This window comes from Malus domestica, chromosome 06 (assembly GCF_042453785.1).
Source record: "Malus domestica chromosome 06, GDT2T_hap1".
Taxonomy (NCBI): domain Eukaryota; kingdom Viridiplantae; phylum Streptophyta; class Magnoliopsida; order Rosales; family Rosaceae; genus Malus; species Malus domestica.
The window spans coordinates 3,039,985-3,065,931 of record NC_091666.1 but is presented as its reverse complement, the minus strand read 5'-3'; the positions used below and the strand labels follow the sequence as shown (position 1 = coordinate 3,065,931).

Sequence of the window (25,947 nt, the reverse complement as noted above, 5' to 3'; positions counted from 1 at the left end):
ATAAGACTCCACATTTCTCGTAACTGCATCTCATTACCTGTACGGGAACTATGAGTAACTTCAACCCAGCTAGTACACAATGCAACATCTTCAAAAAGTGTCCAATTCGTGCTGCATCAGTAGTCATTTTGTTGAAAAAAATTGGATTGAAACTTTGAGAGAAAGATATAAATGTGATTGAAAGTAATTGAGAAAATAAGAAATTGTGGTGTAAAGTAGATGATAATGAGAAGGTATTTATAGAAAAGTAGAAACATTTTTTTTTAATTTTCAGATATTTTTTTTTGAATTTTTTACAATTTTTAAATTTTTTTATTCAAATAATTAATCTCTGCCGTTGGATTTAAAAAAAATTAAATTCCAACACTTCAGATTGTGCCACGTGTCACAACGGTAACTTTTCTTAATTTTAAAACTATTTTTCTTTTATTTATAAAGCATATTAATATCGACCGTTGATCTTAGATCGAACGGTTGATATTAAATAATATTTTTTTTATTTTTTTTACCGTTGAGATCCAACGGTCCAAATTAAAGAGTCGTTGAGATCGAACGGACAGTGGGAAGCCACGTGGCTTCCCAACGGTAACTTTTCTGTCTGAAAAGTTGACCGACTTTTCTGAAAATTGGTCGGGCGATGCGCCCCCACACGCTAGTGGGGTGCACGCGCCTGACAGAAAAAAAAAAAAGGGGCAGACGCCAGGGCTGGCGTCATACCCACTTAGGGGCTCGGGCTGTCAGCTCGTCACAGGCCCGGAGCTCGGGCCTCAACTCCGCTCGGGCTCTTTCAAGGCTGGAGCAAGTTCACAAGGCCTCGGGCCCTTTCCTCTCCCATGTCCCCGAGCAATGTCCATGGGTGGACTTGCTCTAAAGATGATGTAGGAAGACTTCATCCTAGTAGGAGTGTACCCTTAGACACTCAAGAGAATATGCCCACCTATTGGAGGAGTTTGAAGGAGCAAAAGAGACCACATTCCCAAATGTCATTTTGAGGCTGGGGAAGCCTACATTTTCATACTTTCAGAATAAGATGAACCTTCTTCTTACAAATAAGTGTTGCCTTCAACTGCCAAAGATAAATGGATAAATACAATAAAGGAAGGGATGAGCACCAAGGATAAGAATATTGTTTGGGAGTTAGTTGACCTTCCGCTTGGGTATAAAGCCGTTGGGAACAAGTGGGTTTTAAAAATCAAACGCAAGGAGAATGATGTCCTTATAAACTCGTTGAGTGCATGGATCTCTGGTTTCTGTGTTAATCTTGGTCGAAGTGAGATTCTATGTACTAAAGTAAGAGGTGTTTTTATCAAGATGCAACTTGCATGGAATAATAGAATTAGGAAAATTATTATGGAATAAGAATCTACGCTTATAATACAACTAATTTTAAATGCAAAAGTGGATCTTTTAGAAGTTTGGTAATGTATACCATGCTCTTATTCATCAAAGTTGATTTTGTAAATTTGCCTGAAAGTAATTTTGTTACTGATGAATTGCTGGATTGAGTTTATCTTGTATATGAGTTATGTCTTTTTATCGGTTGCTATTTACAAATATAACTGAAGTGACATGACCTCGTCAGTGCTTTATGATTGTGACTCAGAAATTTATACGGTAAGTGCTTGTATGCCATACATTTATCATTCGACGGTCAGATGTGAAGAGAGAATAATATCTGACCGTTGGATGGGGAAGCCAGTCTCCAGTGACTGAAATACCGAACAGAGTCGCTCGCATTTTTGCATTCCCGAATCGAAAGAGAAGCTCTAAAACCCAATAGCGGCTGGCTGGGTAAGGCTCTGTAAAACCCTTTTGCTCTGGAGGACGAAACCATGGCGATGCAGAGATTATTCTCCAAGCTTCGTTCTTTCTCTGTGCACTCAGCCCAAACTCTCCCATCATCTCTCTCTTCTCCTTCATTGCTTCGGTCTTGCCCTCCGCTGCTTCACCAGCCTCTCCCTTTCGCATCAATTGATAACAGATGGATCGTCAGGTCCCTTTTCAGTGCCCATTCACCGACCCAACCTTCACTGGCTGTCACTGCTCTTCGCTCCTCGCCATTCCCTTTCTCGGTAAGTTGGGTTTTTTCAGTGGGTGGTCTTCCCTGTTTGGTTACTGAGAAAATGCCTGAGAAAGATATATTCGTGTTCTTGAATCATTAGGAAATGAAGAAAATTTTGCAGCAAATACCGGACTTAGTTGGGGGTTTTATTTGATTTTGGTCTGTTTTGTAATCGATCAAAGGGCAATGTGAATTGGGGGTCTAGATATGGTATTGTTATGTGCATTGATGTGCAATTATATACCAGTGTTTTGAAGAGAAGTGGTGTGGTGTTTGTGTATGTTAAGATGGTTCAAGTGCGGCACGTTTCGTCAAGGGAGCGTAAGAAGCGGAGAAAGCCGATGACTCCCGTCACATCCAAGTTAAAGAAAACCAAATTAAAGTCTTACTCGTAGGTTTTTGTTTTCTCAGCCATCATATTATGTGATTTGTTTTCTCCTTTTGGAAATGTTATTACAGTTTTGGGTAATAAGTGGTTTTGAAATTTCATGATCAGGTCTTACAAGTCCAGGTTTAGGACAATGAATGATGGGACTATTCGGCGGTGGAGGGCTGGCAAGCGGCACAATGCCCATTCGAAGGTGTGCTTTGCATTTTGATTATTCAAAGCTTGGGTTTCGTATGTACAGTTGGTCAATTCTCATCTAGCTAGTAGTAAATTTCAGTCATGTTTCAAAGTCTATATGAATGAATGGTCTACTACATGCGGGATGGTGAATTTCAGTACACATACAGTACACACAACTACACAAGAAAATTTCTTTGGTGATATATTTTTTTTGGGGCCAAACTTCTTTGCTAATTTAGATTAACTTTAATTCTCTGGAAGTGGTTTGGTGATGCATGTATTGGTGCAACTTGAACGGGCTCTGCCTGATCTCCATGAAGCCAATCCAAACTTTCTGCCCGTATGGACAGGTTAAAAAAAGGCTCAGGTTGAGTTTGAGTTGAGAAATTATGAACCTGATAAATTTTGAGTTGAACACAAAATTGACTACCCAACTTCTAAACTTGATTCCAGTTGCTGTGTTAACACGAATTACTGATAAACTTACAGGGCCTTTTGAACAGTATCTTAGCTAATGAAGGGCTGTATTGTTGTTGTTCCTTTAATTTAAATAGTAACAAAAACACTTTCATTTGCGAGGAGGGAGATTGGAATGGATAATGATAAACTTTTTATGAGAAAAGAAGGATCACTTAGTAATGGAATGAGTTGGCTCGAGTTAAGGAAAAAGGAGCCTTAAGGGTAGTAAAGAAATGAAGTTATTCTTGGGATGTGGTTGTGGAAGTTCCAGACATAGTCAAATTCCCTTTGGGGGATGGGCTGCATGAGAATGTCTGGAATCCCAAGATCGCAGCTAGTGGTTCAAGTCGATGCTCGTGAACTAATATTGTGTAAACATATGTAAAACCTTTATACTTAATGATTCCATTGCCATTGGTCTTCTTTATCTCTGTCTGAATTTTTGGCTTCCATGTAATTTCGGTGAGCAGGAAATGAAAGATTTCCTGTCTTTGTGTCAGATCTGGAATGTCTTGCTTGTCTCAAGTGGAGCCAATTTGCAAACCTAGCACCAATTTCTCTTTATCATTTGGGGTCCTTGTGTCCTTTCCATCTAAACCACCCAAATCACAGCCATTACCAAACAGCCCCACATAACTTTGAGCTTCTTATTCGTCCGCACCTTTTTATGGTCCTTGTAGAGAAAGGAAAAAGCAAACACTTGCAATGACCTAACTTATTCATCTCCCTGAACAGCTAATTTTGTGTAACCAAAGGTAGATTTACTCATATCCGATTTACATGAATAAATTGATACTAGCAACCTGCGTGGCCTAGATTTTTATTCATTTTTAATGGCATACATAGAGGTCGCACTTGGTGCGATGGCAAGTGCCTTCGCCCATGAGCGGTAGGTCTCGGGTTCGAGACTTGGGAGCAGCCTCTCCATAAATGGGGGTAAGGCTAGCCGACATTCACCTCTCCCAGACCCTGCGTAAAGCGGGAGCCTTGTGCACTGGGTACGACCTTTTTTTTTAATGGCATACATATTAGAAATTGGTGGCCCAGCGTCATGGCACCTTTTGCACATGGCTAGAGCATTCCAGAGACTAATTTGAGAGCTTCAATAGAGGATAATTTTATATTAGTGAGGTTATGTCCCCTATATTAGTGAGTAATGAGTATGTAATTTCATAACTTGGTTTTACCGTGATTTGGTATCTTTCTTCTCATTGGCATGTAATTTCAATCATTTAATGCTCCATTGTCCTCTTGTGTGTCTTTTATGGACACGGCTGTTTAGGGAGACCATTTTGAATTGGGCAATCTTTGAATCTTGTGTTGAATTACTTTGTGAGAAGCCCAAGTCTTGGAGGAAAGAAAAGGGGCATGGTGCTGGATATGTAGTGTTCTGAAAATATTTTGGGTTGTTTGGATGTAGAGAATTCAGAGATTGTTCAAGGTGCTAAGGGGGAGGATGAGTTTGTTTCTGGTCATCTTTCAGTTCTTAGGGTGCTTTTGTTAATTAGTTTTGTTTGCATTGCGGTGCTGATGTTAATTAGTTTTGTCTACATTTCAGTTGCCTACTAATTGGGCTAGTGATTAGATTACGTTCGAGGTAGTGTGTGCCTTGCTTTTATGCACTTATTGAATCTGGTGATAAAGATAAGATAACCGTGTCTTGTTAGTGCTTCGGCTGTAATTCTTTTTTTGAGGCTGATGCATTATTGAAAGGACATGTTTACCTTTTTCATCATGTCAAATAATAGTCTGCTGCAAATTTTAAGTATAAAGGTTTTACCTGTCTACTGCCTGTCCACTTTAGGTTGTCTTCTTTTAATATGCTAGATATCTTGTCAAATATCTCTAATTGTTAATTTTATCTACAATTACAATTATAGACATTTACAATTATAAGCTCCTTTTTAAAGTTTTAGGTATTAAACTTGCATATTATGCTGATAGAATGTCAAAAATACAAAATAGGGTTATTTATCGCAATGCCTCTCAAAATATCACTTGTGTCTCACTTTGCCCCTCAAAGTTTAAGTGCGTGTGAAGTTACCTCAATCTTTCTTTACTTTTCCATCTCCATTGCTGACATGGTAGTATGGCACACATGTGACAATAATGGCGATTTCCTCCTTATAAACGTTTTGGTTTTGTTGAGACCACATAGTGATGTAGGGCAGACTGGTGAGCATCTGCAATCAGAAAATAAACAAAGAAGAACCAATTGCCGTCTCTCCCCTTATTGGTCTATTATGTGTAAAGATGAAAGAAGAGAATGTGATCATCTATTTGTTTGCTGGCCAGTAGCTCTAATTTGTGACATTCATTTTTTGAGGAGGCAGGGGTGAGTTGTGTAATATCAGAAGGGTGCAACAAGTTTCTTAGTGAAAGATTACTGTGTTCGGTAAAGGAAAAAAGGCTAAATTGTTGTGGGGCTGTTGTAGAATGGTTCTTATATGGATGACTTGGATGGAGAGGAATAGGAGGATATTTAACGGTAAATAAGTGGGTGGGGTAGAAGAGCTCTGGGAAAGGGTGAGGTTTTGGTCTTCGCTTTAGGTTTTGGTCTTCGCCTTAGGCTTTGGTATTCACTTTCGTCAATCTTACTTTCATAGCTTTTATTTATGTGGCTGTTGTAGGTCTTGCTAATTTCTGTATGCTATGTTATGACAAGGGCTTTCAATGTCACGAAGAACTTCAGGCTTTATTCTTAAAGAAGCACTACAAGAAGTGAAATACTCTAACACTACAAATGCACTACAAAGACTCTAAACAAATGAATTTCAAAATGACACCTCTTCTTAAATGTATAACATCTAGTCATTTTCAAATTCCTTCCACATAATTTTTTAAGCACATTCCTAGCTACTTTAGCCTAGGTTCCATGGAACTTCGAAGTCCCTCATCCAAACACACCCTTACTGTATCTGGATTCGATGGATTTCTTGTTCACTGGTAGCAATTTTTGTTTTTAATAATTATTCTTTTCCAAAGGAAGAAAAAAAAAGTTGTATAGAAGTCTAGAAGATGACGGCATTAGAGTAAAAGAAATAGCATGAAAAGAGCAATCCCTAAACTCAGGAAACTGAAGCAAACTCTTGTGAAAAGTTCCACCTATAAAAATCCTTCTATTGCTTTCCAGCCAAACCACCACAACAATTTCTGAAACAGCATGCCCCTAGCACCAAACCCTTTCCTCCCTCCAAAAAACTTTTTAACTTTTCACATAAGTGCAAGGGCGAAGCCAGGATTTTTTTCTTGGGTGGGCTAGCTGAAAATGGTACCATAAAATCATATGTTTATTTTTTTGCTCATATAAAATTATATTAAGTGTGTGAGCAATAAAAATGAGTGCATGGATAACACTACTCTTACAGAAAACCTCCCTAGGCTACAGCCCACCTTAGCCTTGTGGGTGGCTACGCCATTGCATAAGTGGCTGGAATCTGACAACAACAACAACAACAACAACAACAACAACAAAGCCTTTTCCCACTAAGTTAATACCTGTAAGTTGGAGATGCAATAACACAAGCTAATACCTTTACTTTAGGTTGTACTTTAGCCTCCCGAATTGCTTGAGAGGGACCGAAAGGACAAGGACAAGAATCATCCAATAATCGCCTTGAGAATGATTTGCAATACAAAACTAGCGATGGCTTCAACTTGCAATATAGGTGGTCAATCATCTTGGTTTCTCATTTCATATATTCATATAGATACATGCACTATATGTTAGCACGTGTGTGTTTTTTTGTGTTAGGTGTCTCCCAAAGCATTAGATAAGTGTTGTCATATTGCTTATTCACATTTCAGGTTCCTGTAAAGTTTTCTACATATAATAAAAAGAGAGTTGTTTGAACGACTGCTCTAGTTACAATATTGCTCCATTGAAACCTACAAGTCATGATGTCACATGCGGAACAAGCGATTTTTATTTTTTTTTTCACTATTTTTGTTACTTAGAGTGGTACTCAGCAAGTTTGAAGTTCCCTTACAACCAGTTTTCATTTGCTGACCAGCACCCTTGGTTTATGTCTATCTATAAGTATCCCGCATATGGCCTATACAAGCCCTTAAAAATGAAACCTTTCCTCTCCCCAGCCGTTTCCGGTTAAGAAGATGTGAAAGCGTCTCTCTCTATTTAAGAATGTACAGCAACGCTATTTGCACAGCTTTGTTAGCAAAAGGACACTCTTATCCTGAGTTGTGATTTTTAAATGAAATTGATGAAAAGTTGTTACATTAGCTGGTATCTCGTGGCCTGCAATGTTCCTAAATAACGGATTTTGGGAGCACTAAAGGGTACAAGATTTTTAAAGATTCGAGTAAAATAAAGTCTTGTAAGCACATGATTGATCCCCATTAATTTGAGACATTATACAAAAAGGAGTTATATTGGTGCGTCGATTGTTGATTATAATTTGGACTAGTTATTTCTTTAATTTCATGATGCATGCTGCTTGGTATATGTTTGTTTCTGGTGAAACAATTCCGGATGAATTGGCATTGTTGTAATTAGGGTCACAGTTCTCTTTCTTTTTCCCCTACCTCATTTGTGGATTATGTTTATTTTGGTCATCAATATGTTGATTAGCTCCTCTGTCTGGGAAGCAACATGAACGAGTATGTATTCTTGTCCATTGCCCTATTAGTGCAGCTAAATCTCTTATTGGTGTCTTGACCTGCTCGATCAGACTTTCGTTCCTTTTATTGCAAATGCCTTTTTTCTCTCATTATAATGGTGCATTCACAATTTTTTTATTTTATTTTTGGTCCGAGGTACATTCATGATTTACGAATGGTATTTAGTAGACCAGAGCTCTAGACGTACCAATTTGTTCCTGAAATTAATGAAATTTTATATCTTATGCAGTCGAAGATATCTAAGCGTAGACTCAGAGTACCTGCCCTTGTCCATCCTGCTTATGCTACAGTGATGAAGAAGCTCAATTTTTGCGGTTAAAAGTTTGAGTCCCCTGGTAGGTGCTACCGGTTTCTTTCTTTAGTTTCCATTTCTGATTCCTTTGAACAAGCAGTGATTTAGCAGCTAGAAGGTTTTAACTATTGACAAGTTCAATTCGAGGCTATACCTGATTAGCTGATGAGAACAATCAGCTATAGTTGTATTTTTAAACTTGTAACTGCTTGGAGAAGTTTTTTACGAGCGTTTTTTGCAATACTGGAATGTATCAGAGAGAAATAACAACTTTTTCGATGCGACTCAAGCTTCAAGTATTGATATAGATTATCCGTCTTGAAGCATTTGGAGAACAATTTTCCTTTCATTTGTGATCTCTTGCAATACTTGTACTAGAAAATTGCAGCATTTGTGTTTATGACCATGTGCAGCACCTTGTTCTCGACGCTTTTCCCAAATTGCGGCATTTGAAAATGGTGTAGAAAAACAATATATAACGATGTAGTTCATTATTTTTCTCGTAACTGCGTCTGGTGCCGCCAATTAAGTGTACAGCTGCCGGTTCTTGTGTCTCACAGGCAGTATCAAGGCCACTAACAGGCAAGCCTCCTCGCTTGTTGTCGTGCCTCACATGGCCGGCAGCTTTAAAGGATGAGAAGACGGCCGAGCATAATGAGTCGGCCGCGTAGTAGAGCGAGAACCAAGAGAGACTCCTCTTCAGGCTTGGAATGTTGGATTTTTGGATTGCCAGTGAAGCCGCAGATCATAAGGCCGAGGTGGTGGGTGTGGCAGGCAGTGGCAATGACGTTGGCACAAACTATGGCGGCAATGTATTGTAGGAAGAACCATATGTTTCTGAAAAAACTGGCTGGAAGGCAGAAGATGGAACCGATGGCGGTGGCGGCTGTGGCGATGAGGGGTTGCTTGTAGCCATGACCAAGGATGATTGAGGTAATTATTGGTCTCTCTCTTTCTATGTTCATCTACCCATCTGAAGATCTAAAGGGTGTGGTGAAATTGGCACATTGTCTACGATAGTTAAACGGGTCAAGTATGGTAGCAGCCATACCGTTTACGGGTCTAATTAATATTAAATATTAAAAATACAAAGATTTTTTGCGCAAGTACCACCTGACCTTGTAAGCATGGGCAATATTGCAACTAAATTTTTAATTTTTAATTTTTCCAACTAGATTGTTTTAAGTTAGAATCTATCACTTGCGTTACTTTTCATCCATTTTGCCATTAAAACATGTCACATGTAGGGATATTTTCATCAATTCACTTAATGGGGCTGACTAAAATCAAATTGACTGCAAAGTAATACTGCCTCAGTTAATATAGCTCCAAATTTGGGGTTTGTACAGCCCCAATCCGGCAATTCCCTACATAAGAGTATGAAAACTTAGGGTAAAAGACTGTTTACTACCCTAATGTTTCGTGATTTTCAACATCTAGTACATCAAGTTTTTTTCGTCTCAGAGTCATACTTAGAGTGTAAATTTTGGGACAGTCTCATACATCCGTTAGTCAAACTGTTAAGTCATCCACGTTTTTTTTTTCTTTTCTTCTTCCTTCTTCTTCTTCTTCCTCCGACTACAACTTTCTTTTTTTTTTTTTTTTGCTTCTTCCTTCTTCTTCTTTCCTTCCTCCTTCCTTTTCCTTTCTTCCCCTTCTTCCTTCTTCTTCATTCTCCTTCTTCTTCTTCTTCCTCCGAAATTTGGGGAAGTTTTTTTTTTTTCTTTCTTTCTTCTTCTTCCTTATTCTTCCTTCTTTTTCTTCTTCTTCTTTCTCCGACTGCAATTTTTTCTTCCTCCTTCTCCTTCTTCCTTCCCCTTCTTCCTTCTTCTTCTTCTTCTTCCCCCAAAAAAAAAAAAACACTTTCATCTTCCCCCAAATTCGGAGGAAGAAGAAGAAGAACGAAGAAGGGGAAGGAAGAAGGAGAAGAAGGAGGAAGAAAAAAAAAATTGAATCTGGGCAGATTCGGAGGAAGAAGAAGAAGAAGAAGAAGAAAGGAGGAAAGAGAAAGAAGAAGAAGAAGAGAAAAAAAAAAAAAGCTTCCCCAGATTCGAGAAGAAGAAGGAGAATGAGAAGGAAGAAGAAGGAAGAAGGGAAAGAAAGGGAAGGAAGGAGGAAGGAAGGAAGGAGACGGAAGAAGAAAAAAAAAAAAGTTGCAGTCGGAGGAAGAAGAAGAAGAAGAAGGAAGAAGAAGAAAAAAAAAGAAAGAAAAAAAAAGGAAAAAAAAACGTGGATGACACGTGGCGTCCGATCAGTGCGCCACGTCACAGTTAACGAAAAACTTAACAGTTTGACTAACGGATGTATGAGACTGTCCCAAAATTTACACTTTAGGTATGACTCTGAGACGAAAAAAACATGATGTACTAAATGTTGAAAACCACGAAACATGAGGGTAGTAAACAGTCTTTTACCCGAAAACTTAATATTTGAATAATACATTAATCACACACCCACTTGCTGACTTACAAAAAAAAAGAAAAATTGAAATTTATTGTAAATGAAGGACTAGATTTTAGCATAATTTTCACTTCAATTCTTCAACAACGCTTGCCAAAATCAATTTTTCCCTTGCTCTTCATGACCTTACTCTAACGCTATTAAAAATTCCTTTTGCTTTCACATAAATTGATTCTAAAGAGCCCTAGGCAGTGAATTGACAAAAATATCTCTCCACGTGAGTCACATGCATGTTTTTATGAAAAAATAAATAAAAAATAACTTAAGTGATAGATTTCAATCTGAGTTCGTGCAAAATCCTCAAAATACAAATAATTTGTTGGGTAAAGTACAAAAAACTACCTCAACTATTGGTGTCACGACATTTTCATACCTCATCTTTTAAAATTGACAATGTCATACCTCATCTTACGAATTTGTGCCAATGTCAGACATCCGTCAGTTTTTCTGTTAATTTCTTTATTAAATACTGACGTGGGTCGACACGTGTCCCACTCACTAATTCAACTAGATTAAAAAAATAATTAAATAATAATAATAAAAAATATATATATATATATATATATATATATATATTAAATCTCTCTCTCTCTTTCTCTTTCTATCTCCTCTTTCTCCCCCCTTCTTGCCTCTCTCTCTTCTCTGCATCTCAGAAGACCCAAAACCCCTTCCCACCCGACCCCTTCTCACCCGTCCTCCACCACCCTCTCTTTTGCCTCTCATTCTCCTCTCCATCGTAGTTTCCTTCCTCCCCACTTCTCTCTCTCCGTGCCCAGAACCGCCTAAACCCACCTGGGTTTTTTCATCCGCCAAACTCTTGCCTATTGACCCGTCCCCCCAAAATCTTGCCCATTGACCCACGTCCCCCCCCCCCCCCCACTACCCCACAGACTCGGACTTCGTCACAAATCAGACTGGTTCCCAGTCCGACTTCAGGTCGACGCCATCGTTTTGGGCGTCTAGGTGCAGATCGAGGGTGGTAGAGTGAGGGAGGCGAAGTAGTCGAGGAAGATGATGCCGTGGAATGACGTCATTGCGATCTCCAGATTGAGGGTGGCGGAGTAGTCGAGCAATATTGGGTTCTTCGTTTTGGGGTTTTCGAATTGCGGCAACAATTGCTGCAATGGGAAGGTGGGTTTTGTTCCTCCGAGGTCTGGGTCTTCTGGGATGCAGAGAAGAGAGAGAGCCGAGAAAGGGGGGGAGAGAGGAGAGAGAGGGTGGTGAAGGACGAGTGGGAAGGGTTTTTGGGTTGCAGAGAAGAGAGGCGAGAAAGGGGGAGAGAGAGATTTAATATATATATTTTTTTTAATTTTTGAATATTTAATTATTAAAAATATATTTAATTATTTTTTAATCCAATTGGATTAGTGAGTGGACATGTGTCGGGCAACGTCAGCATTTAACAGAGAAATTAACAGAAAACTGACGGATGTCTGACATTGATACAAATTCGTAAGATAAGATATGACATTGTTAATTTTAAAAGATAAGATATGACATTGTTAATTTCAAAAGATAAGATATGAAAGTATTTTGAAATCAATAGTTGTAATTTATTTTGTAAAATATGAGTGGGTATACCACTATTTATTCGTGCGCCTCCATTGCCTCGTGAGATGTGTCATGCGAGAAAGAGGACATATATTTTTGCCCAGCCTCTCTTCTTTGGAGTCATCGGAAGAACGAAACTGCTTCCCACCGTTTCCTTCTTTACGTTTCAATAATTTCCTTTTATTTCACCATTTGCCCAAAATCTCCCCCCCCCCCCCCAAAAAAAAGAAATAAAATGTGGGCGCCACCAAAACCCAACTCCGATTCCAAATCGGAATCGAAATCCGAATCGGAACCGATGGCATTGTCGGTGCTCGTGGAAAATGTGGCTTGTGAGGAGGAAGCAGTGCCACTGAACTCGCACGACCACGACGACCCACGACTACCGCGCAAGATTCAGCAGCGGCGGCCCGAGTGCGTGAGAAGGTCGCCGAGACTGTCGCCGTTGCCGCCGGCGCAGAAGGAGGAGGTCGTCAAGGATACTTCGGCAAATGCAGCTTCCAGGAAGATCGACGACGCCAAGCGTGCGAGTGTGAGAAGGTCTCCCAGATTTACGTCATCCGTCCTGGAAGAAGCTGAGAGCAGCAAGATTAAGACTCCATCAGTTCAGGTGCTTGCGTCATTACTCACCGTTTACTATCTTTAATTTTCTTTTAATTCTTAATTAATAATTCTTTTAAGTATTTTTTAATTTTTTTAATCCTTAAATTTCATATTATTTGCATATTTTTATAGTTTTTCTCGTTAAAATTAAATACTTTTATGTTTCTTTTTCTTTTTTCTTGAGAAATTGTGTATTAATCAGATGCTTCTCATCCGTCGGATCATTGAATCTTAAGAATCGTGCGGATGGTGAGTTTTGACTTTTGTCCAAAAGGGATTAGATGCTTGTTTCATCTTTCATTTATTAAACCCGCACGCTTATTGGCGCCACAGACTTTCAACCATTCGGACCCACTTTAGTTGAAGTGACATTTGTACCCTTTTAAGCTTTTAAAAGTAATTAGAAGCAATTTCTTCACGAACGTATTCCACAGTTTTTATCTTTATTTGTTAGAAAATCCCTATTAGAATTATTAATTTACATCTAAAATAATACTTTGATTTAATACAGAACAAAAATTAAAAAATATTACAAATAAAAGAATATTTTTTTGGTTCAGATGTTTTATGTATCTAGTCTTTGTTTTGCATTTCAGTCAGTAATTTTTATTTGACTTATGAGGTAAATAGATAGGTTTTTTGTGTTCATGTGGTCAAATATCCTAGAGGATAGAGTGTTGAGTTTCAACCCATATGTCTTTAATTCAAAACCCTCCCTAACTTATTTTAATAGTTTCGAACCCCTAATAATAGTAAAAATAAAAATAAAAAGATGAGTTTTAAAAAATAAAATAAAATAAATGTCACTATTAATAAAAAAAAAGTAATTTTTGTTAAACCACTTACTACGGTCTAGTGATATTTCTGTTCACTTGTAACTAAGAGGTTTTAGGTTTGATTTTGGCCAAAGACGAATTTTAACCACATTATTGCTAGCTCATTGTGAGGCTAAGCCCACCCCCTCCTTTTTAGTGTAGATAACATTGTTTGTTCAAAAAAAAAAAATGTTAAAAGTGATTGACAGCCATGAGTTCCGTTTTTATGAAACATGAGGGGTCTCATTGGAGAAAGGCCACATTAAAGAAACAGAGAATTTGGGAAAGGGAATCAGATAAACTAGTCCCCCTTAGTTGATATGATTCCTGATTTTTTGGTATTTGATTATGAATTTCAAGGGGAAGCTCACGCTTTTCCAATTTCATGTGTTAGTAAACGCCGGGAAAGTTAAGAAGTCAAATGATTCTCATACACATTTAAATACTGTGTGATCCTTGAACCGCCTGGAAAAATACGATTAACTGTACTTGGCCTGTTAATGCTAACACAAATACAACATTGCGGCATTATACTCCAGAATCAAAACCGTCAAATTCATTAAGCATAAACCTTGTTTGAAGTTAGGTCTCCTTCCTATGTATAGCAACCATAAATTTGGCAAGAGTTGTAACATTTTCGTGATGTTCCCCTTCCACATCTTACACAATCTTGATATGATTTAATACATTGCAAACCTTTTTGAACACGCCCAAACACTTATTGTTCAAAATTTTAGTTCAGAAAGAAAAATAGAATAATTTTATGAGCAAGCTAATAATATTTCAAGGTAGGCAATTTTGAGGCCTCCCTGTCCCTATGAAAATGTTGTGGTCTGATTGCCATCTCTCTGAAATCTTGACACCTTCGTCTTCCTCATGATAGTTTAACATTTCCCATGAAGCTCTTGTTTGTTTGTTTCATTTTTTGGTGATGGTTCCCAATATGTCATAATTGTATTTGCTATGTCAGTTGTCTTATGTCTCGTTAACCATTTACATCAGTTTACACATTCTAATTTCAAGAATGGATTATTGGCTTATGCAGCATAAAGGGTACAAGGGTGGAACCATCGGATCAAAGTGAGTCCTAAATTTTCAAACATTTTAGCTGTGGGGCATTCACATTCATCATATGATTCATACGTCAATTTTGTTGACTTCTGCATGTTTGCTTGTTGCAGTGATGATGAACAGAAATATACAGTATCAAATGTAGAAAGCTTAGCAGAGAAGTCTATGAGGAGATCTCTAAGGTTGATGAATCAGTCTGCAGTGGAAAGCTGCTGTCTGAAAGTTTCTTCGCAAGAGAGATCTCTAAGAAAATTCGAATCCCCTGAAGAAGGCTGCCCCAAGGCCCTGTCATTAAATACTTCTAATGTCGCAACATCATCAAGAGACACAGAAGTCAAGCATCTATCTCTTTCATGGCACGGAGAGAGTGATAAGAGACCTACACCCTTGAGGAAGTCTTCAAGGTTAATGTCAGCTCCTGAAGACAATTTTGATGGTGAAAAGTTGGATGAAAAGCACATAAGAAGATCTCCTAAGTTTTCCCCTTGTTTGGACGCGGCTAAGGAAACTTCCAATCTAAATTCTAGTTTCATTGGATTGTCTGATTCGGAAGATGGGTTTTCTTCCAAGAAGATATTGATCTCATTAGGAAAATCTGATTCAAAAATTTTTGACGAGACACACTTGGGGCAATCCCAAAGAAGAACCAGATCGATGTTTGAGGCTGAAAGAAGAGAATCAGAATGTGCTTTGATTGAATTGCCCGAGACCTATGTGAAACAAACACCAAAGAAAAAGAAAACCTTAGATTCATCAAAGAACAAGCAAAACAAACAAGAGAACATCAAAAGTGCTTCTTTCATTGGAGATCCAATTCCTGATGTTGAAGCTCAAGAAAGATGGGGTTGGCGGTATCAAATGAAGGTAATAAATCAACTTAACGATTTATTCATTTGCATGTCGTTTTTCTTCTTTAAGTTCAGACTCTTACTTGAACTTCACTATGCAATCAGAGCACATTATACATATCAAAGCTTGAAATTGTTGAGGCATAAGGGGAAGTGTTGGAAGTACCGCTATGTGTGGCCTAAGCCTTTTAAGATTTATGAGGCATACCATGATAATTAACCTCTATGTGTGGCATAAGCCTTTTAAGACTTATGAGGTATACCATAAAAATGTCATTCATGCTTAAAAATGAACTAAAACAAATATAATTCAACAAGAATATCATCATTAATGCTTAATAATAAAAAATAGATATAATTCAAGTTCAAGAACTCCACAAACTTGAATAAAAATTCACGATGGACTGGTGTGCCATTTTTTGCTCTCTCAACAAGAGATCTACACTTTCCCCTTTTATCTTACCCACGATGCACTAGCTAGGAGGAAGTCATCAGTTCTTTCTGTAGCAGATCACATTATTCCCCCTATAATCTTCACCATAATCTGAACAGTTGCTTCCCAAATAGCATCAGCTGGATCAAAGCATGACATGGTGTAAACTATTTGTTTTCATATTCTAACACCTTCTAAAAAAAACCTCCAATTTAAAATGATTAAAGTTGACACAGCATAAAAAGTTCTCCATAAGTTTTTCTCTTATCGTCGGTGGGAAACTAAAGCAGTAAAAGATGCATATTTAGCCACTCAACTTCTTGTAGTGAAGGCCTCATCTGCACTTATATTCAGATTTTATAAGCATTTACATAAATACATGATATCCATGAAAAACATGTATATAAATAAGTGCACTTTATATGTATATAAATGAGTGCACATGTATTAATGTCTATCCATGCAATTTTTATTTCATTTTATGTTGGTAGAATAATTTTTTGCTCTTGACTATTTAACTTTTATTTGTGAAGCCATCTGGTGATTTGAATAGATTAAACTCTGTTGTAGGGTTTCTTGAGTTTTTAGTTAAACACCACAACAGTATTGTGTTTAATATGATTTAGTTCTGGTTGTGCCTGTGTTGGAGTTTTGCAGAGTCAAAGATCTAAAAGACAAAGCTTGAAGCTAAAGTGAGTAATAAATAGTTCATAAATTATCTCTTTGAGGGTTTGGTTATAGTTTTCTTCAGAGCTTCATGGACAGAACATTGTCTTGACTGGTGAGGTGGTAGAAACATGTAGTGGCATATGTTCATATAACCTTGTTACCAAACATTGTTTTTTTTTAAAAGTATAATATGTCTTTTGTCATAGACTTACTCCCACTGTTCTCTTTTGTCTTGCTAACTACATGTTGCATCTCTTGGATCAACACATCTACTTCTCTTGTGACCACAGAATTTTTATTCTTAATCTTATCACATATGTTCTCAAAGCACTAGATTCACCCACAGCCTGGATGGAAATGAATGTGGAGTGAAAGATGCCTCTTCTTTTGAATTGGAAAATAGATTCACTCATGACCTGGATGGAAAAGAATGTGCAGGCAGGGAATATTCTTTGTTGGAAAGAGGGATAGGCATGGTATGTCACTTCCTAGTGCAGGAGGGAGAATGACTTACATGGAATGGGTTTACCGCCACATAGTGTCCTGGTCCAATAACTCATTGTCTTCTCTCCACATGTCAATGACTATTGGCGGGACGCCGTGCTCTCGGTGAACCCCATTTTATGTAAGTTGCTCTCCCTATAAGGGGGTTTTGACTTCATTGCTATGTATTATCCCGCACCATATGGGATGTGATTAGTTGTTCTTGTTTTTGTACTGGGTAAGTAGTGATGAAAAAGGAGCAATGACATGTTGACAGTTCACAAGAGAAAATGGTAAAAAAGGGAGTATGTGTCTTATAAAAGATATTTTGATTCCTTTTAAGGAAAATAAAACATGTTTGCTCACAGTTTTACACAGAACATGTTATTGGACCCCCTCACTAGTTAAGAACTTAGGCATTGTGCTCCCGAGTAGTGAGAAGCTGATCCTTTTTCATCTATTGTGGTTATGCCTTTTATTTTCTCATTTATACATGGTTGTAGTGAAGATGAAGAAGATGAGATAATTTTGGACGTTGAATGTCACTTTTCTCAAGCTAAAATTGGCGATTGTATCTTCGATCTTGGAGATTGTGCTTACATAGAGGTACTTTCTCTTTTTGTCCTACTGATCATTGGTTTTTTTTAAGCGATTACAGATTGCTTCCACATGCTCTACTTGCGTAGATGCCTTCTTAATCTGTAGTTATGGGTGTATTGAATATTGATACATAATCTTATTTTGGAAAATTTGTTGGATGTATGATGTATGGAAAAAAACAAATACGACCTTAACTCTTCAGAGTAGTGTTAGTTGCAGACTTATAGTTTGTTTGGACCTATCCTGGAGAGCTCATGCATAGTATTATGTAGTTTTATTTGCATTCCGACGAGCATTTGAAATAAATGTTAAGGTAATTTTTACAGGGTGATGAAGGACAAAAGCATGTGGGAAGGATCATAGAATTTTTCAAGACAGCTGATGGAGAAAAATATTTTAGAGTCCAGTGGTTTTATAAAGTTGAAGATACGGTGAGTTTCTGAAATTGTTGAGTACGGACCCATGGTAGGTATATCCCACTAACCATTCTTTGGTTTTTCTATTTGTTTCTTAGGTTATTAAAGAAGTAGGAACTTCTCATGACAAGAGGCGTTTATTCTATTCTACCGTAATGAACGATAATTTGATAGATTGCATTATTTCAAAAGTCAATGTTACACATATATCCCCTAAGGTATTATTTCTACTGTTTAAAAATTGACTTCTGTTAATGATTTCTTGTATCTTGCTATTTGGCCAAACACGTGCTGTATATTATACTAGTGAAGTACTAATCTTTTGACTTTTTCAGGTAGGGTTAAAAGTGAACTCCATTTCGCCGTCTGACTTCTACTATGATATGGAATACTGTGTGGACTATTCCACATTTCGCTCCTTCATCTCTGGTTAGTGGATCATACTGTGAAAATGATAGGTTTATTTGTTTGGTTCTATTTTTTTGCGCATGATTTGGTTAGATTGGCTTTGCTCAATAGTTGGAATAGACTATTTCAATACCATGCAATGTTTGGTGTGGTGTACCATAAGATTGGATTATACCGCTCAAAAAAATTAGGGAGGGGGTAGGGCAACTACTAATTCGAAAGTTTTAGAAACATGTACATGCTTTTTTTAATGCAATGAATGTGCATTGTCATGCTTTAAACCTATTGATCAGATTTGGAAGGAAAAAGTCTCCTAAGATACAAATTCTTTTATGTTTATTGGGTAAAGAGAAAGTTAGCCCTCAGTGCTGCATTCTTTCTGAGGCTGGTGAAGAAAGTGCAGATCGCGTTTCTCTTCATTCTCCCACCTTTTGCAGATCGCGTTTCTCTTCATTCTCCCTTTACGTTACAGCTCATGCAAGTTGGGTGATTCCCAAAATTTTTTTGTTAGTTGCTATGTATGTGGTAGAACTCCTTGGGCTTCAGTGTGGTGGAAGTTTTTTGGTCATACGGATGGTGTCAATCAAAAAGAATTTTGGGGATTGTTCACCTCTATTGTAATTTTGGACGTTTGTATTAAAATTCATTCATCACTTATTATAAAATTTAATAAACAATCTTGAATGACTTATTAAAGAAACTATATCTAATGGGATACGGAAATAGTCTGGTAGTCCTTGTATTACCTATATAGAAAACGTTTTGTTTGTATTTCTACTAATTGGCCCTCCAAGATCTACCCAAAGGGACAAAATGTAGACAAAGAAATTAAACTTTATACTGAAACGTCAATTCCCAAGATTTGACAGTTCAGCGTTGTCTATTTTTACTTCAGATAATTCTGTGAAGAGCCACAACATGCCATCATGCAATTCAATCCAAGCAGTTGGTACACTGTCAACTTCAAACTTACTGGAGAATATGCCCAGCTCTGAAACTTACAAAGCAGAATTAGCCCTCTTAGATCTTTTTTGTGGTTGTGGTGGAATGTCAACTGGATTGTGCTTTGGTGCTAAACTTTCCTGTGTTAATCTTGTCACGGTATTCAACTATATAAATATTTTTATAATTTGTATTTGGATTCTGTATCCTTTAAACATGTTGTCATGAATAGCTAATCTTACTTTTTTTTTTTTTTTTGTAGAAATGGGCCCTTGACAGTGATAAATCTGCCTGTGAAAGCTTGAAGTTAAATCATCCAGATACGCAAGTGAGATATCTTATCCGTTTCTAGGTAATAGTCAATTTACCCTTCAATGACATTACAGAATAATTCTATGCTTCTTTTTGTAGGTCAGGAATGAAACTGCTGAGGATTTTCTACAACTGTTGAAGGAATGGGAAAAGTTATGCAGAAGGCATAAGGCCAATGATGTCGAAAGAACTCATCCATTAAGATCGAAGACCTTAAGTGTACCAAAGAATGGTAATGAGGTTGGTACCGGTGAATATGAAGTTTCGAGGATTGTTGATATCTGCTTTGGTGATCCTAATAAGACAGGCAAGCGTGGAGTGAACCTTAAGGTAAAACAAAAATGCTTCTAAGATGTCTGATGACAATATCTGCAATGTCATTGAGGGATGCAAAGTGGTTTAGCTACTGTTCTGTTACCGCTACTTAGAAAACTTGTGTGTTACCATGTAAGGCAATCAATGCATGAGTTGGGTTGGAAAACCTTATATGATTTCTTACATTAGGTAGAGGATTGTAGTGTTAAATCCGCTTTTAGTTTAGGAGTTGCTGGTTTTCGGAATTCACAAAACTCACGTCCATAATTTTGCATTGCGAGGTTTTGGGAATTGGCAAAAGTCGTCTATAATTTTAAAATTTCGTGTAAATGTCTATACAATTACTCAGCAGCTAATCTTTACAATTAAATGTACACAAGTCAGCAGGATGAACTGTAGGATTGACTTAGGTTTTGGTCAGCTTTCTTGGCATTGGTAACTGCAGATTTTAGGGAGTCTTCAATATCAACTATTAACCTAAGATTCTTTTTTGTAAAGTGACGTTTTCCATTGTTAGGTTTTTAGTCTTTTTTCATAGTTGTTACTGTTATTTTTGCTCCATGCAATTCGACTGTGAATTCCTCATTCACTCTTAACATTATCTCATTTTTCTACAAAATTATTTATCATAATAATATTTAATCGTATTGTTTTTCTAGGTGCATTGGAAAGGTTATGGTAGCAGTGAAGATACATGGGAACCAATTGAAGGCTTAAGGTATACCACTTCTTATGATATGATTATGAATATGACTTTCCGCATCAGCACTAATTTTTTTAATTTTTTATTTTTTTATCTTCTCAGTAACTGCCAAGAAAGTATACAGGATTTTGTAAGAAATGGGAGGAAAGTGAAAATTTTGCCGCTTCCAGTAAGTAGTAACTGATTGAACAAGCTAAAGTAGTATCATATATACTGATCTTGTGTTTCGCTATCCGAATCCTAAATAGATATGTACAATTTCAGGGAGATGTTGATGTAATTTGCGGGGGCCCTCCTTGCCAAGGAATTAGTGGCTATAATCGCTATAGAAACGTTGATTCTCCATTGGATGATGAGAGGAATCATCAAATTGTAGTCTTCATGGATATTGTAAACTTCTTGAAGCCAAAGTTTGTGCTGATGGAAAATGTTGTTGACATTTTGAGATTTGACAAAGCTTCTCTTGGAAGATATGCACTTAGTCGTTTGGTGCATATGAAGTACCAAGCGAGGCTGGGAATACTTGCTGCCGGTTGTTATGGCCTTCCACAATTTCGGTTGCGTGTTTTCTTGTGGGGTGCTCATGCTTGTGAGGTGATCTCTTTTTGTTTCATTGTTTTAATAAATGATCGAGAGTAACACGAAAAATACAATGGGCATTCCATGAATCTGACCTGAAATTTCTTTTATGTGATAGCTAGATACTTGTTGGTTACTATTCAATTTAGGTTTCCCAAAATAAAAGTATGGTTATTGCGTTTCTTTTCAATACGTATAGGGGCCATATAACTGTTTTCATTGTCAAACATTAGAAAAAGAATAAGAAACAGAAAATATATCTTTAGTATATCTGAGTCACACACATATACATGCACAGACAAAGCTAAAAGGCATGCCCCATGCATAAAATCCATAACTAGACTTATGAAACATAATTCAAGCTCACTCAAATTCTCGCGTTACTGATTAATAATGCATTCATTCATTTTGGAAGGCCAAAAGAGCCTGACGTATTTTCCCCTCTTTTTTATCTTCACAGAATCTGCCACAGTTTCCTCTTCCAACACATGATGTCATAGTGAGATACTGGCCTCCACCAGAGTTTGAGGTACTTCTAAGCAAACCTTAAACTTTCAGTTCTATTTTTCTTTACTAATTAAATTGTTTGCCTTCATGGCCGGTCCCAAGCCCGGATAAAGGAGGAGGGGGAGGGCGTCAGGTAGTCGACAGCCGGCACTCCATGATCACGTCGAATCCTTATGAAAATGAATTAAATTGTTTGCCTTCATGTGCAGCGGAACACTGTTGCTTATGATGAAGAACAACCTCGTGAATTATTAGAAAAAGCTCTTGTTCTTTGCGATGCCATATCGGATCTTCCTTCTGTAAGTTCATCGTATTTGAAGCTTAGCTCTTCTCTTACAATTCAACAAAATTCTAATTGTGTTTAAATTTATAGGTCTCAAACAATGAAAAAAGAGAAGAAATGCCATTCCAAAAGCCTCCTGAAACAGATTTCCAAAGATATATAAGGTCAACACAGCATGGTAATATCACTATTTTCAGAACTTGTTGTATACAGTTAATGTTTAACATCATCAGCATATACCAAATTTGTTCTTGGCCCTTAGAGCCCCCGTTAGTATGCTCTTGGTAAACTTCTAAGGTTGATGTGGCTTAGCTCCTCTGTCATGATATGTGCTAAATTCCAAGTATTTCAAATGAGAAAGTGTGTTCTTATCCTTTGCCCCTACATATCCACATTTGAAAAATAATGATGTTAAATGCTTGACATCTGTGTTTAACATATAGAAACTTTTGTATAGTAGAATTGCAAATATAACTGACAAATCATACTTACTAGCAACATTGAATTTTTTGTATTTTCATTATGCCAGGGCTACCTGTAATTGTTTGTTATTTTTGTTATTTTGGTTTGGGTGGCAGGCTATTCATATGATCTGTTCTACGTCCATCAACACTTATTTAAATGATTTCCATTTTAACTTTCATTTACGCTGGTTGTGTAGAGATGATGGGATCTGCGTTTGATGGCACTACGAAAGCAACAGTTTCACTATATGACCATCGGACTTACCACTTAAACGAAGATGATTACTTACGAGTTTGTCAGATTCCAAAAAGAAAGGTTGGACACACACACACACTCTATATAGCATGGATAAGTTTAACTTCACGTTTCTTTGTCTTTCAAATTTTGTTAACTTTGTAACCATCTGTTGTTTCTAACTTATAGCTATTTTCAGGGAGCAAATTTCCGGGATCTACCTGGTGTTGTTGTTGGAAGTGACAATGTGGCTCGGAGAGAGTCAACTGAAAAGCATTCTCTGTTGCCATCTGGAAGGCCATTAGTGAGTGTTGATACTCTAAGTTTTGTTACTTAGATGTTAATAAGAAACAAAATAATTTAGCTATGTACGAAAGTATATATAGTGAGAATTTAGGTCATCTTAAAGGGCTGAATGGAACTGAAAGGACACAAAACTGCTCACAGGAACCTCTGTAGGTTGAAATAAAGAGTGCTATTGAAACTGATGTATTTTTTCAATGTTAATATGTGTTTAAGTAAAATGAAAATTGGCTAGTGTGTAACCAGTGTTTTTTCCTTCCAGGTACCAGACTATTGCTTTACTTTTGAACAAGGCAAATCGAAAAGGTTCTTTTTTTTTTTTTTTGTTAGCCTTCTAATGTGTTTTACCATTTACTGCTATTCTATTTCCTCACATTTTTCTTATTTTTTTTTAAATTTAATTATATTTTTAGACCGTTTGCGAGGTTATGGTGGGATGAGACAGTGCCCACTGTGCTTACTTTCCCAAGTTGTCACAACCAGGTTTAACCATCCTCTCTAGTCTAGTTCTTTATGGCATTTCATCTTTTGAATATTGGGGTAACCCTATAGCCTTCTGCAGGTAGTATTACATCCGGAGCAGGACCGAATTCTCACTGTACGTGAATCTGCAAGATTGCAAGGCTTTCCTGATTATTATAGGTTCTGTGGGACAGTTAAAGAGAGGTATGGTCCTTCAATTTTTCTTATGAATGTGACGTTGAATATTTGACTCCTTTTGCAAGTTTATTCAATAAATGATGAATTGTTTATGATTCGTGTCTGGTTTGTTGATCCGTATTTTAATATGGAAAACACTCATCTCCACTGTAACGACCATTTCTCCTTCCAAACGATACAGTTTGACACAGTTGCATATACTTTTCATTTTGTGCTTTGAATGAGTTATTTCTGCAGGATGTGACTGAGGAAGAAAATGAAAGAGAAAACTGAAATATTCTATAAGATGAGTTATCGTTGATTGTCTTATTTCTTTGTGCAGGTATTGTCAGATTGGAAATGCAGTTCCAGTTTCGGTTGCACGAGCTTTAGGATATGCGTTGGGATTGGCAGTTCGAAAACTCAGTGGAAATGATCCACTCATGACTCTCCCCAATAAGTTTTCTCATTCAAACTTCTTCCAATTCACAAAAAATTTGCCTCTCGAGACCGAAGAGTAATGATTCCCCCCCCCCTCACCGGTAATTCAACTTGAAAGTCTTTGTATCTAGGGTCTATATGCATATCCCTGGTGGGGATTCATAAGATTTAACCATTTTTTCAACCGGACTGTCCAATTCTTTCCCCTTTTTTTTCACTTGCCCTGTCGTCTTGGACGGTCGATTATGTCAAAATCTAATCCCAACTGGTGCTTTATTTCGCGCTCCTTGTTGTATTGACTAATTCTCAAACTTGTAACTGGTTCATTATTTTCATTCAGTGAATGTTTATCTTCAAGTGTTAGGTATGTCGCTCGTGCATTTTTTTAATCCGAAAGGCATGAGTGTGTAACAATGATTTTGTACATGTGTTCTTGTTTCATTTGCTACATGAATTTTGCGTTTACAGTTATATTTTCCAATTAATCAAATTTTGCTAGTGGAAAACTGTCTTTTGGACCTTGGCTCATCTTACAAACATGTTTGACATTCTCATGGGATAGAGTTTCTTCTTCTTTAATGTAATGATAAATTAAGAATGTATGGTTTGTTTACACGTGATTGGACTGTAATTTATAGCCTACGAAATTAAGGTATGTTGAAAGAAGAAATATAAAATTATGATTGCCTAGAGGATAGAAGAGGGATTACTCTCGAAGAAAATTCATTCAATCCAATCCTGCTTAAAATGGTAGGATTACAAGGGATGAATTTCCTTCGTAGCTAACCCTTTTCTCGTGTCCTTCAAATGAAAAACCATTCCACAGTTCCACTTTCATTATGCAATTTGAGGGTTCTCTATTTTAATCCAATCATGTGTACCATCATTCACCATTATTTCCTTTGTTGGAACAACTCGATAATTTGAAGACTCGAAGGTTGGACAAGGATACACTACCACAATGACGCTTCATGTCAAAGAAACAAAATTATGCATATATTTTTGTTCACATATCTTTATTTTCTTAACACAAAATGTAATTTAGCGGTGCATCCATATCAGCTAAGTTGTTCATTCAAAACCAACCTTACAACAACAACAACAACAAAGCCTTTTCCTACTAAGTGGGGTCGGCTATATGAATCCTAGAACGCCATTGCGCTCGGTTTTGTGTCATGTCCTCCGTTAGATCCAAGTACTCTAAGTCTTTTCTTAGAGTCTCTTCCAAAGTTTTCCTAGGTCTTCCTCTACCCCTTCGGCCCTGAACCTCTGTCCCGTAGTCACATCTTCGAACCGGAGCGTCAGTCGGCCTTCTTTGCACATGTCCAAATCACCGAAGCCGATTTTCTCTCATCTTTCCTACAATTTCGGCTACTCCTACTTTACCTCGGATATCCTCATTCCCAATCTTATCCTTTCTCGTGTGCCCACACATCCCACGAAGCATCCTCATCTCCGCTACACCCATTTTGTGTACGTGTTGATGCTTCACCGCCCAACATTCTGTGCCATACAACATCGCTGGCCTTATTGTCGTCCTATAAAATTTTCCCTTGAGCTTCAGTGGCCTACGACGGTCACACAACACGCCGGATGCATTCTTACACTTCATCCATCCAGCTCGTATTCTATGGTTGAGATCTCCATCTAATTCTCCGTTCTCTTGCAAGATAGATCCTAGGTAGCGAAAACGGTCGCTTTTTGTGATCTTCGCTAGATTGCTCCGGTCATTGGTGTGGATAAGTATATAAATGGATAGAGATAGGAAAGCAAACACAAGATGTACGTGGTTCACCCAGATTGGCTACGTCCACGGAATATAAGAGTTCTCATTAATTGTGAAGGGTT

At 37.5% G+C, this 25,947-nt stretch overlaps 2 protein-coding genes across 3 annotated transcripts; both read left to right on the top strand.

Annotated features, from left to right (window-relative positions):
- Positions 1-1,580: 1,580 nt before the first annotated feature.
- Positions 1,581-8,368, top strand: LOC103441791 (uncharacterized). Its single transcript, XM_029104419.2, has 4 exons — positions 1,581-2,072; positions 2,350-2,453; positions 2,559-2,643; positions 7,957-8,368. Exons 1-4 carry the CDS (start codon positions 1,833-1,835, stop codon positions 8,044-8,046), a joined length of 519 nt encoding a protein of 172 aa, XP_028960252.1. The 5' UTR covers positions 1,581-1,832; the 3' UTR covers positions 8,047-8,368.
- Positions 8,369-12,039: 3,671 nt separating this feature from the next.
- On the top strand, positions 12,040-24,605 carry LOC103409483 (DNA (cytosine-5)-methyltransferase CMT2). 2 transcript variants are annotated; one of them, XM_029104417.2, is made up of 23 exons: positions 12,040-12,640; positions 14,494-14,528; positions 14,630-15,383; positions 16,458-16,492; positions 17,456-17,558; positions 17,879-17,983; positions 18,067-18,186; positions 18,304-18,397; positions 19,272-19,477; positions 19,581-19,646; positions 19,730-19,960; positions 20,605-20,663; positions 20,751-20,817; positions 20,913-21,242; positions 21,688-21,756; positions 21,944-22,033; positions 22,108-22,195; positions 22,679-22,797; positions 22,916-23,020; positions 23,282-23,325; positions 23,433-23,502; positions 23,582-23,685; positions 24,002-24,605. In XM_029104417.2, exons 1-23 carry the CDS (start codon positions 12,266-12,268, stop codon positions 24,177-24,179), a joined length of 3,447 nt encoding a protein of 1,148 aa, XP_028960250.2. In that variant the 5' UTR covers positions 12,040-12,265; the 3' UTR covers positions 24,180-24,605. The 2 variants fall into 2 exon arrangements, with proteins under 2 accessions (XP_028960250.2, XP_028960251.2); XM_029104418.2 differs by having other exon boundaries at positions 12,075-12,640; positions 16,450-16,492.
- Positions 24,606-25,947: the final 1,342 nt, after the last annotated feature.